Source organism: Montipora foliosa, chromosome 11, assembly GCF_036669935.1.
Source record: "Montipora foliosa isolate CH-2021 chromosome 11, ASM3666993v2, whole genome shotgun sequence".
Classification (NCBI taxonomy): Eukaryota; Metazoa; Cnidaria; class Anthozoa; order Scleractinia; family Acroporidae; genus Montipora; species Montipora foliosa.
In genome coordinates, this window is record NC_090879.1 from 53590261 (window position 1) to 53603782 (window position 13522).

Here is a 13522-nt window from a genome sequence, read left to right on the forward strand (position 1 = left end):
CAAAAACCAAATCCAATAATTGTTTTATTATACAATTATAAATGTAGAAGCGTTGAGACATTTCACAGAGTAAGTAAGCCATGCAATGACACGTTTCTGTGTAAACATCTTTATTAATGACAGCCGTGAATTACATGTAAAGCGGAATTCAAAAGGTTTACAGAAAGGATTTAAGCCTAAAACATCTGAAAACGTTTCAGGAAAACTGAATCGAACTGAAAGTTTTGAACAAAATTCTAAAGTTAAATTGTACGGCCTTATGAAAAATGTTCCCGATATCGAGATGTAAACAAAACTTCATTGTCTGCAAAAACGCGTCATACCTACATGCATAAATGCCAGTGTCTGTAGATGTGACGCGATGACACAGCGCCATCTAGAATTAGCGGGGTGCGTTTAGCCAATCAAAATTGAGATAGCATCAGCATTGTATAATAATAATATCTAACTGCATTTGTCAAAAGGTGCCTGCGGAAATTGTGAAAACAAGACAATTCTGCTGCCGTCACAAAGTAAAAAGCCACCCTCCCCACCCCTGTGCTTTGGTCACACAAGTGCCAATCACCCACCCACTGCACACTGTGGGTTCACTCTAATTGGTGATCAAAAGCAAACTATCATTCAGGCCTACACTAGTCCAAAAAACGTAAAGTGCAGTTAAAGCAGCCTATGTTGTAGGCCTGATCGAATGCTATTTTTACCTTGTCATGTTTAAGAGATTATTCTTGTTCTTTCTATTTGGAGGAGACGTATTTAGTGGGAGAACTACATTTGATAGCTTGTTGCACTTGGGAGATGGCTTGGAAAATTTCTGCAAAGGAATAGATGTGGTTTAGCCATTTGCATTATGTGTTCATACAGCTTCTCAACAAGAGGTGCAGAAAAATATAAAATCTTCACAATGTCAACCTCACAATTCTTTAGTTTAGTTTGAGAAACTTTCAAGGGAGTCAAATAGTCTTGACAATGTCACCACAAACACTTAATTTTCAGCATTGGCAGATTATGGGGTAGGGGGCTCTGAGAATTTTCCAGTTTGAGAAAATATTTTATGGGTTCCTCCCCTCCACTCAAAACCTAGGATGCTTTTCAGGGTCCCCAAAAGGTCACTAATAGCAGATAAAAATTGTAAGGGGCGCCTCCCCCACCTTCACACAAAATTAACATTTACATAGTAAACCACATGCATTCATCTATCTACTTTACTGAGGGAAGGGATAGATCGTCGACATGTCACATCAACTGCGGAAAAAAATGAACTGCAGTGTGTTACAACAGAGCATGATGAAATGGTCATAACTGAGATCCTGTCTTGTTCTTTCACCTCATTGCCACCAGATATGTTTACTGACGAAAAACATCAAGAATCTGAGCCAGTGGCAGATTGTTTCCTTCTTTCCTGCTGGCAAGAAGACAGTTCAGCCTCCCCACTTTCGAGGAAAACAGCCAAAGATGCACAAACCCCCAAAGCGCATCAGTGTAAAATGCAAAGAGGAGAAAGAGAATTTGGCAGAGGAGTTACAAGATATTCGCAAAGAATTGAACAAGGCACTAAATGAGCTCATTAAGTGTATAGTTTAAGGTCAATTTGAATATATTTTACTATACTATGAACACGTTTTTTGGTCGTGGTACATATAGCTGACACATTAATTAAGCTACTTCCCCAAAAGATGTTAAATTTGTTGAGCTTCCTAGAAGATCTTCCCCTGTGAAACCACATTTGTAGCATGACAGTCTCCTTATTAAACACACAACATGAAAGAATTGTGCTCCTCATTAATTCATGTGAATGCCCTCATGTCACCCCAAACTGTAACTCTAGATTTTAAAATAATTAAGAGGGCTCGACAGTAAATATCGATCTGGGCCTCATAAAATGGCCATTTTTGAAAATCTTGAAAAACTTCCTAGAAATAGGTTATCGTTTGCTAGTAACAGAAAAAATATAGTTGAGCTCGGTTTAAGCCATTATACACCCACTTTTTCCGACTTCACCCACTTGATTGCTAAAATATTAACAAAAAATTATATGAAGGCTCTAGCTCAAAACTGAACATCAAATCACTTAGAGGGATAGTCGCCCGTACTTCTGGTATTAGGGACTTTAAGCAAGGACTACGTAAGTGTCTAGTACGGTGACCGGAAGTCATATTTTTTCCCGCGACACGTACGTGACCTGGTTTCTAGCCGTAGTACGCTTCCCGAATACGTAGGAGATTATGGCGGGCCGTAGTGGAAAGTACGTAAGTATTTTGTTGAACTTGATATGCTTAATAAGTTAGCATTTCAACCCAAATGGCAAGGTACAGGCATTTTATCCATTTTTGATCACCTTTGGTGATTTCCCAAAAAAATATTTGTCAATTTTTGAGCTGAAAATGTGGTAACAGCAGCATCAATCCCAAACAACGTGTTTTAGCGAGGTAAACCTTTATCAGCTTTCACCACTTGTTTTACGATTTTTGTGAGCTTATACACTTCTTGCCGCGGCTTTAACAAAAGTACTTTAACAATTTAAACTCCTACTTATACATGTATCAGCATTTGAATGAGGAACGTGAGTTTAAGTGGAGCCTAATGTATAATTTTGTTGCTTTTAGGCGCATGGAATGGAGTCTGGAAAGTGATGTTGTGTTGTGCACAGAAATAAGGGTTCGTGAACCCTATAAATTTAAAAAGTGCAGCAATGAAAGGGGTAAGATTTGGACCGAAATTGCATCGACGCTTAACAGTAACGAAGAAGTCAAATTTCATGTCACTCAGAGGGGCGTCCATGAAAGATACGAGGGACTCAAAGCAAAATATTTGGAAAAGATCAAAGGCGAGGAGAAAGCTAGTGGAATTTCCCCTGAAGTCACAGAGCTTGATAAGCTTTTGGAAGAAATAGTTGAGAGGGAAAGTTTGGCAGAGTCGTCGAGAGAAAGCGACTCGACTATCAAGAAAAACGAGGAAGAGCGTAAGGTCGCAGAGGATTTGCGGAAGACCGCTATGGAGAGTATGGGCGAAACAAAGAAAAGATCAGTGGAGAGTGAAGGGGGCGACATCAGTGTCAAGCGAAAGCGAAGAAGTGGCAGTGATGCCGTCGAATATTTACGTGAACGGGCGGAGAAAGAGATAAAAATTAGGGAGGAGGAGCTTGCACTCAGAAAACAGAAGCAAGACCAGGAGGCCAGCAAACAATCTCAACTGTTTCAACAACAAAATGAGATGTTGAAGGCAATGAAGGAACAGCAGATTCAAATGCAAAATATGCAAGCTATGATGTTGCAACAACAGCAGCAGCAGACAGCTGCGTTGATGTCGATGTTGGGGAGATTCATACCAAAACAGTGATGATCCACCACCTCCACCACCCGCTCCTCCCCTTTTGTTCATATGTTCGGTTCAACTTTTTACATTACTGTACACCATTGAATTTTGTTTTACTAGTTAAAGTTGATAATGTTTTAGAGAAAAGCATTCACCAGAGGTTGAGTTTCTTCACTCTGGATTATAATATTCAGATGTTCTCACCAAACACCTCTCTGTTGGTTGGACCTTGTTACTTCTGCCTGTTGTAGCACGTGTCGAAATATTCAGCATAAATAATGTGACCATTTTTTTGGTCAGAGCTGTCTTCCTAGGGCATCATGCATAGTTCCCGTTTCTTGTGTGGCAAACAACCCAAATTGTATTTTTGAATTACCCATCACAGGCCTGAGAACAGAACACTGTCAAACATTTGTTAATCACCGGTATGATTATCAGCCGAAGAAATGCTGTGGCCATTACCAAAGAGGGATGTAAGCAGAATGCTCAAGAAATTTTGTAATTTGTGCCCTGATCCCTTTTGTACAAAGGGACTTAAAATAATGAAATTTATTGTTCATAAACACTCAGTCATGATTATCGCAGAATTCAATGAGAGTCTTGTTAGCACTGAAAGTCATAAATTACTCATGCAAAATTGAGGGTAGTTACTCAAGCAAGACACGATATTGTGAGTGTCCAATCAGTGCTTAAATCTGGGCTGCCAGTGACCAATCAGATTTGACAATTTTTGTCACAATTACGAATCAATTACTTGAATAATCATAAACGAAAAGGCGACTTTAGTGGTTTCCTTTCTACACCAGTTCCTGATCGTTTTTCCTTCCACACTTTGCTGGTCACCCGGTGGGGGGCAGGGTAGGAAAATGGGAGGGGGCTCTGCCTGAGTAAACACTCATGGAGCACAATTTTTACACAGCTATTTACCCTCAACACGACTTTTGAACCTAAAACCCTATGGTATGCTTGTTATGAAGTGCTCAATCCTCAAGAAGAGCCCTCCTCAGATTTAGCTGTAATAGAGCACAATGGTATTCATCTCTAAAAGGTGACATGTACATTCTCATTATAACCAGTGCAGAAACAGGGTGACCACACCCAGGGGTTGATTCTTCTGAAACTCTTGCTTTTCTTGACTTAAATCTTAATTAGTGCGAAATGCTTGCTCCTCTCTTCACCAATGGTCAGTTGGAAGGAAAAGGTCAGACCTTGCCCATCACCCACTGTCCTGATCAACCCCTTTTTTAGCTCCACACTTGAGTCTGGTTAACAAAAACAGTTAATTAAAATAATCAAAAATTGATGGGGGCTCCAGAGAAAAGTAATTTGAAGTACTGTTGCCATATAGGCAAGTAAGTGCATTCCTCAGAAGAGCACATACTATGTACATTTTACCGACACTGCTGAGTTGGACCTTAAGGTTTTTCTTAAAATCAAGAAACTTAAAATAATTTGAAATGTCTCCAAACAGCCATTCCACTGAACATCTGACGGCACTCATGGCTGAATTGAATGCTTCCATTTGGACGGTGAGGGCAGCATTACGGAAAGGTGCCTGGAGATGAATGCGTAGTGGGTAGGCTGGATCACCAAAAACACACATGGGCTGGACAGCAGGAGAAAACGCATAACGCTCAAGCTGTCTCAAAAGACCAGAATCGGCCAGCATACCTGCGTCGTGTCTCCTCCCTTCTGAAATGTTAAAAGGGGTTCAATATGAAAATGAAGTCCTTAATTCTCAGTTTAGTTTTGTCATAGCCCAAAAAATAAATGATAACATACCTACAGGTCCATACAAATGTCCAATCAGGCCATTCGGTAAAGCAATGGATTGGTATTTAAGGGAATGCACCCGTTTATGGCCATTGTATAGAACATGCTGGTGTCTCCCAGGTCTGCAAACAGGACGAACGGTGCCGTCTATAAAACCAAAGCAATTCTGGAGTGGTGAACCTTTTCTGGAAATGGCCTGTGCATACTCTTCAAGTGCTTGCGCACTTAACAAAGCTGGATTCCAGTCAGTTAGCAAATGTCCATGAGTATCGTATATGTAGTCCAGAACTGTATTAGTTACCATACTAAGAACTGGAACAGGCCTACCGAAACGCGAAATCGTGTCCGAGTAGCGACAAGGGTACGCAAAACGTCTGAGTAGCATACACAACCCCTCCATACCGTCTATTTTGCTTCGCTGCTGACAATGAAATGTTGCTGGTATTTGCAAAGCCTCTCCAAGGGTCTCCAAATCTTTCTTTTTAACGCGAAACTCCGCCAAACATTCATCGTCTTCCATGTCATCAAAGTGAAAATCACCATAAGAAGAGTGTGGAAAAGTCAAGTTGGCTGGCTGATATTCCTCGTAGAGAACTAAAAATTCTTCTTCAGAAATAAAATTAGAACCGTGCGAAAGAAGGAGCAAATCTCTTATTTCTCGAAACGAGGGCATGGCACTTAACAAACTATCGAGAAAGATTATAAACATCCGTACTACGCGACGTACTACGCGACTTGCTTAATGTACACAAGAGCTTTGAATTTTGGCGGGATTCTACGTACTCGTTCCATTTTTCCGCGGCTAAAACTCTCCGTACTAGACACTTACGTAGTCCTTGCTTAAAGTCCCTATTGTTTGGTTTAAGCTGCAACAAATACTTATTTTGGGAGGGGATTTTGAATTTCGGTATCGTTTTGGGACTATTTTTACCGACATAAATAATTGCCAAATTTAATGGCCTAAAACAACTATTGCTACATTGCTTATGGGTAAATAAATATTACCCTCAAAAGAAGGATGTTTCATACCAAAGAAACTGCAATAAAATTTTTGGGCTGCTAAAATTGCGCATATTGAGATGTGCGATGTTCGTAGGATAAATGCCCAAAAACACTACCGTGACAGTCACGCAACATACCTATTCTGACACTACAGCAAGAATAAAAGTTTGTTAAACCTTAGTAAAACCTTGTTACAAATCATTAAAAGCAATGTCGAAGGCATCTGTATTAAATTAACAGCAATCCACGAAGTTTTAGATCGCTCCAAGTTTTTAAACATTTGAATTACATCGCAAAATGTTTGTAAATCTACTTGATTGGAGTTCGACCACCGCTGCTCCAGTACCTACTAGTTGTTTTGAGGAAACAACGCAGGAACAAAACCAAAAGAATCGAAATACTGAGATTAACACTAAATGAAAATGCAGTTACCATTTTGCGCGATCATCGTAACCTACGCACAAGGGCAGGTCAATAGTCTTCGTTGCCGATAATTAGAACACATTTTCCTCCTGTCTCAGTTTTAATGTCTTTGCTGAAGAAATCATAATACTTCCTTTGGCCACTAAACCCGAAGATAAAGATCATAATTATGATAAAATCTGCTGTTATAACTTCGTTGTCTTGTATCAAATACATCATCTTTGATTGTCGAGATGCACTGTGCACAGGACGCCCGGTACTGATCATGTTAACTAGGTTGTTTATGCTTCTGCTGCTGTTGTATTTTTAGGCACTCTCTTTGGGCAAAGGATATTTTTTTGCTTGGCCTTAGCCAAAAACTGCAATACAAATTTTATCATTAATTAATTAAGCGCAAGAAATTGTATACGTGCCGACTTGTCAATCAATTAAGTTGGCTTTGGCACGTCTCATCACTACAATTCGCGTGCGATAAGATTTTCTTTCAGATGGCTGTATGTGGCTATGCATCGCTTGTAGCCGGTTCTTTCACCTGCGGCACTAGCAAGTTTAATTCTGCTAACAGCAAGTGTGTGTCATTGGGAAGTTGTAACAAGGATGTTAAGGGGCATCTAAAGACATTGTACATAATACAGTCCGAGGCTGATCTCCTTCTGGCTAGAGCAGGTAAATAGACAATTTATTTCTTTACCTAATAGCAAATTTCGAATAATTCAGGACAACGCGACCACTTCCTGTCAGTTTTCGTTACAAGGGTGTACTTTTTTTTAAGTATAAACTAATCTCGTGTATTCCATCCAGTGCTAGTGTCCAGACAAGAGTAAACAAGGCTATAATTTCACATAATGTATAAAATTATCATATGTCCCGTGTTTGTTTTGGACGCACGTGCGTTCTACGAAAGCTTATGGAAAATGTGACACCAGCGCATCCGGACGGATTTGGGAACACAGTCCGAAAAAAAACCATATCCGAACCCAGATCAGCTCACGCACAAAGAATAGAAAATGACAGAAAAACAGGTCACATTCTACAATACTCATTGATTGAGTTAGGTCGAGCCGTACGGTAAAATTATTTGGCTCTTCCATGAACATCGCTTTGCTCGGTCCGTACGGCGGCACCACCTGCTCGAGCCAAAAATTTTCCCATACGGCCCCGTCACTCAATCAATAAGTACACATGCTGAGCTATCATCTTCAGGTATTTTCGAAGTTGATGAGCATCATCTTGTGCTCTCGATATGTCCACGCCACAGAGATGCTTTTGGAGTTCGATGGCTGTCTAACAGAAAGATGTGTTGAAGTCGTATCGGTTGGGCCCCACACAAAAATGTCAAAAGACCAGGAGATCGTGAAATCACACTTTTACAATCAAAGCAGTTGTACGTGTTAACATCCACACTTATTCCAGTTGGTTCGCATAAGTCTTACTATTTGACTAAATGTGCCGGGTAAGATATCCGCGAAATTTTTTGTCCGTTGTCAGTCGTCTATTCATTATTCACCCAATCATTCCTTTGTTCGTTCCTTCAATTTTCATTTCACTATTTAATTATTGATTAATCTTTTAAATACATTTCCAGCCATCTGCAAACGTTGTAGCCTGCTGTTTGGGAGTGATCAGGCTGAAACCTACACAATTATCAATAAATCTTTGAGCAAACCAGTATGTATCCAACATTAATAATAATAAATACAAAGATTTTTACATCATGTCCAACAATCTCATCAATTTGTCATCTCTGTGTTTTTGTTTCTATCCGCGTTACCGGAAGAAGAAAATGCTGCTGAACTTTGTCAAGATATGGCAAACTTAACTATTGCCTCACAAACAAGTTTGTATATTCCAGAGGATACTGGCAATACTAGTAGTGGCTCGTCAGACTCAAAAGAAGTTGAAAGAGAACAACAATTTTTTTGCCGTCAAAAACTAAACGAATTTCTTGTAGCTAGTGGAAAGGAAGCCATTGGACAACCCAAAAAGGCCTGGGTCCAGTTAAGTGATCAGACAAAAAACATGTATGCATCAAAAACAAGAGTGCAGTAGTAGCAGTGTTAAATGTAGTTGCCCCAGGTAATGGACATGGTTTGTGGAAAGCATTGAAAAAAATCACGTTCAGTTGAAAAGGCTTTGAATGTAAATGATGGTCTTTGCCATAATTGAAAGGATCTGTCTGTGCAGCTCTGTGCATTTTGGTACGCTTCTGAAAGCAATATCAGGTATACCGTATCTTGTTCACAGAGCTTGTATCGTATACAAAAATAAAAGAGTTTATCCCAGAAATCACTGAGTGTAGAGTCAAAGCAGCTCGTCGTCACAAATTGGAATATGGACGTGGCGCACCTGTACCATTAACTGTGAGCCCAAGGATGCGAGTCAGTCCAACTCAGCTGGATCACTTTTTAATGTTTATAACGACCCCGCACATTATTCAGGAGTTGCCTTTTGGGCAACGTCTCTTAAAGCTATCTGATGGTAAGGTTTTGGAAACTCCCAATGTCATTCGTACAATGACTACCCAACGTATCATTGATCAATATCTTCAGTTTGCCAAAGAGAGCAATTTGAAGCCATTTAGCCAAAGAACCATGCAGCGTATATTATCTTCGTGTGCAGCTACAACAACGAAAAGCTTTCAGGGTCTTGACTACATTGCCGCTGATGGAGCTAAAGGTTTTGATGATATTCAGATAGACAAGCTTTGCATAGCAGGCCTGGAGAAACAGACAGGAAACGACTTGAAGCAATCACTAAAAGAAGGAAAACAATACCTCAAAACTGACTATAAGGTTTGTTCGCTTCTAACAGAAGTCTAACTAGACTAATAACAGCTGCTAATTCAGTAGTAAACTTTATTTTCCTTTCGCCAAACAATCCCATACACAGGACTTTCTCAAAACCTCAGTGAGAAACAACATTTTCATTGTGATGACGATGATGGTTAAACTTCATTTAGAGTCTGTAAAAATATCGGTATAAGAAATACAAGACTAAAAGCACTGCAAGTAGTTGTAGTTTAAAGTAGCTTAACATTAATTCAGGGAGACGTAGTTCCATTTACATTAATGGCATTTCTTTACAGGTGCATGTTTCCGCCATGACAAGTCCTATTCCTGATCATTGCATTTCTTTCGTACTCAGTGATCCCAAAGAAAATATCTCTTGGAGATGAATGTGAACACAGCCATGACAAATGCTGTGTGCACTGTGAAAAGTTAAAAACTGCCATCAACGATTTTGGACCACTGCTTAGGTCTACCCAGCTGTCTGAAGAGGAATGGGATGATCTTTTATACGTATATGAACAGGCAGTTCTAGCAATAAATGCATGGAAGGCGCATCAACTCAGAACAATCCAGCAAGATAAAGCGTGCTTGGACTGTTTGAAGGAAATGGATGAAACAACGGTGCTAATAACTCAAGATTGGGCCATGAAATTTCTGCCTCAGAAATATTGCGAGACACAAGCTGACTGGTTTGCCAAATGTGGCATCTCTTGGCATATTAGCGTTGTCTTGAGGAAACATTGTGACCAAATGCAGCATCAAGCTTTTGTGCAGATTGTCACTAACACAAGGCAAGACAATGTAGTTGTAGAAATTATTCATCACATTCTAAAAGAGCTCAAGAAAGAAAACCAAGAAATCTCGTTGGCCTTTGTAAGACAAGACAACGCAGGCTGCTATCACAATGCCACGATTCTCGCAGCTTAAGATCTCATGAAGGAGCTAACTGGGATTAAAGTTGAAAGAGTTGATTTCAGTGACCCACAAGGTGGCAAGGGGCCCTGTGACAGGAAAGCTGCGTCTCTAAAGGCACACATCCATCGGTATATAAGTGAAGGTCATGATGTCCCTACTGCCTATTACTAAAATGTGCAATGTTATCAAATGGAGACTTGAATGGTGTACGTGTTGCCCTTATCGAGGCCAAAGATCTACACACTACTTCGACACAAGATCCCAAATGGGAAGGTATTAGCAGCCTGAAAAATTTCCTCTATCATGATGATGCTAAAAAAGTGACCGCATGGAAATCGTACAACATTGGCAAAGGGAAGGTCTTTGAGTGGTCTAAAATTCTAGGCAGTATGAGTACTTTTACTACAAACAGTTCAATTACATGATATTTTGTACGTCATGTATACGTATATTGTTTATTTGCGCACATTGTATAGTATTTAAATTGCTCCTCTGGTTGTTTCCTAGCGCAGAAATTACAAACACTCACTGCAGCTCTCACTGCAACTTTTCAGATGGGTCACTCAGCTAATAATTATCTTTTCTAATACAATTTTTCCAGTTGAGGAAGATGAAAATGCTCATGAGTTTAAGTTTCAAGATGTCCCATTTTCAAGTGGCGCGTTTGTTGAAATTAGTTCCTCGAAGCCTGCGAGAAATTCTTCCACGGTAAATAAAGTGTCAGACGCAGAGGAGGTCCCCGAAGAGAAGGACGACATGGTAGTACTAGAAAATGGCCTCTTTTCGTGCCCTATTGAGGGATGTGTCAAAACGTTCGAGAAGTACTCAAACTTGGAGAAGCATATGTTTTATGGCCAATGCAAGCTAGTCGCACAGAGGGAATGTCTTCTTGATCAAGCAAAGATAATGTACCGCGAAAAGCTTTTGGAAGGTGTCAGTCAACAACCGCGCATACATGCTGTTTCCACACTATTATGTACAAGTACAGCAAAATCCCTTGAAAAGGGTTGGGCTCTGAAAACGTCCAAAGGAGGAAAGAGATTTAACACCAACCAAAAGAGCTACTTAGATGAAAAGTTCAGACTTAGACAAAACAGGAAATAAAGCAGACTCAACACAAGTGGCATGAGACCTGCGATATGCAAAGACAGAGAACAGAGATTGTCGCTTCAAGTATGATGAGTTCCTCACACCACAGCAAATTAAGTCTTATTTTTCAAGGAAAGCAGCCAAAGTGAAACATGGAGAAAAAGTAGATTTGGCCGTTGACGACAAACCCATAGAGGAAGAAAGTGCCAACTCGACTTTTAAGAATCAAGTCCTTCATGATGTCCAGATTGAACACCCAATCATCTACGACACTTACAATATTTGTCATTTCCATGCAACAGACAAACTCAAGAAGCTAAGTGTTGCACTTTTGAAACACATCTGCGTCTACTTCGATCTAAGCATTGACAATCTTCCGGAGAGGAGAAAGGCACCTTACATTTCTTTGATTTTCGAACTTGTACAATCCAGCTGCTCTTGTATAAAGAATAAGCAGCCATAAGGCATTTTTTCTTTTGATTCTTAAGTTATCCCAATAGAGTCTTTTTTATCTTAGCCTCCTATCTATGAATATTTTTTCTGTGCCAAGAGACAAAAGAAAAGAGACAAAAACGAAAACTTTTCAGATATTTAGGAAATGAAGGCAATGAGTTTCCCCTCTGTCTAACGCAATGGTTTACAACTACACCTATGTAGTTCTATCAGTAAACGTAAAGTACACTGTAAGCAATGCTCCTACTTATCCTTTCCTTTGGGTTTGGTGGCCAAAGGAAGTATTACGATTTCTTCAGCAAAGACATAATTAGCGGGTTCGGGGACTTTTGACCTGCCGCATACGTAGGTTACGATGATCGCGCAAAATGGTAAGTGTACTTTTAGATTTTTGAATTTGTTTCAATCTCAGAATATTTTCGATTCTTTTGGTTTTGTACTTTCATTTTTTCTCAAAAATGACTACTTTTCACAGTGGGTACTGGAAAGTGATGGTTGCGCCAATCAAGTAAAGAGTCACAAATATTTTGCGACATAAATTCAAACATTTAAAACCTTAGAGCGAGCTAAAACTTTGTGGATCACTGTGAATTTAATACAGATGCCTTCGACATTGCTTGAATGATTTGTAACAAGGTTTTACTAAGGTGTATTAAACTTTTTTTCTTGCTGTAGTGATTTGATGTTTAGTTTTGAGCTAGAGCTAGAGCCTTCATATAATTTTTTGTTAATATTTTAGCAATCAAGTGTGTGAAGTCGGAAAAAGTGGGTGTATAGTGGCTTAAGGGAAAATGGCTCTTTTCTCTAAAAATAAAACTAAACCAAGCTCAACTATATTTTTTCTGTTACTAGCAAACCATAACGTATTTCTAGAAAGTTTTTCAAGATTTTCAAAAATGGCCATTTTATGAGGCCCAGGTCGATATTTACTGTCAAGCGCTCTTAAGTACTAATAAAACTTCCATTTGGGTCACAGGGATGCTAAAAAGCTGGATTTTTCTTTATCCAACAAGTATTTCAAATCATAACTATTTTGGATGAAGCTGTTTCACATTACAAGTCAGGGTTTGCAATTAAAGTGCTTAGAACATTTTCAGTTTGACACTAATTAAAACAAAAATGAATGTTATTTGCATTAAACCTGTCTTTTATGCTCACAATGTCAAGTTTTCTTCTCATAGACAATGAATTTGTTAACAATTGCATGAAGCCCAGTGTTGCCATACAACATATTGTTTTAACTTTTTTCTTTCTTTTTTCGTGGGTCAAAAAGGTGCTGCTGGCAAGAATCAAGCCTCTACCGGACAATTTCTTTTTGTTAACATAATCTGCTGTTATATGTTCTTTAAATAGTTTTTACCTTCTGACACATGATACCTGTAAGATTTTTTTACTCCTAGCATTCAATAAAAATATTTCAGTGTCTTAAGACGTGGTTCTTTTGGTGTTACTGTTGCCCTGAGTTGGCACCTTTCTGCACTGGCCATCCTTGTTCATATTTCAAATCTGTTCAATATGAAACTTTTATATCATGCCTACAATAGGATTCTTTTTTTTTTTAATTCCTTCTTAGTACATCGTACCTAAGCTACTAAGATTTCCAATGGTCTTTAAAATAGAGTCAGATACTTGGGGCGCATTCAGTTGGTATCGCTAGAGTGGGGGGTTAGAGAAAGTTGAGGAATAACTGTTATAGGCGCACTAACATACTAAGCTGACTAAGGATACATTAAACTACTTAGATAACAAGAACACTGCCATACGAG

General features: G+C 39.3%; 1 protein-coding gene across 1 annotated transcript; it reads right to left on the minus strand.

The window, feature by feature from the left end:
• Positions 1-4449: 4449 nt before the first annotated feature.
• Positions 4450-5758, minus strand: LOC137977412 (uncharacterized). Its single transcript, XM_068824630.1, has 3 exons — positions 5095-5758; positions 4708-5004; positions 4450-4574 (listed from the first exon to the last, which is right to left on the minus strand). Exons 1-3 carry the CDS (start codon positions 5756-5758, stop codon positions 4450-4452), a joined length of 1086 nt encoding a protein of 361 aa, XP_068680731.1.
• Between the last annotated feature and the right edge of the window lie 7764 nt (positions 5759-13522).

Coding starts and splice junctions, on each gene's coding strand:
- LOC137977412 (XM_068824630.1), bottom strand. CDS start 5,758: ATGCCCTCGTTTCGAGAAATAAGAGATTTGCTCCTTCTTTCGCACGGT. Junction 5,005..5,094: donor ACATTTGTATGGACCTGTAG/GTATGTTATCAT, acceptor TTAACATTTCAG/AAGGGAGGAGACACGACGCA. Junction 4,575..4,707: donor GGTCCAACTCAGCAGTGTCG/GTAAAATGTACA, acceptor TTTGTTAACCAG/ACTCAAGTGTGGAGCTAAAA.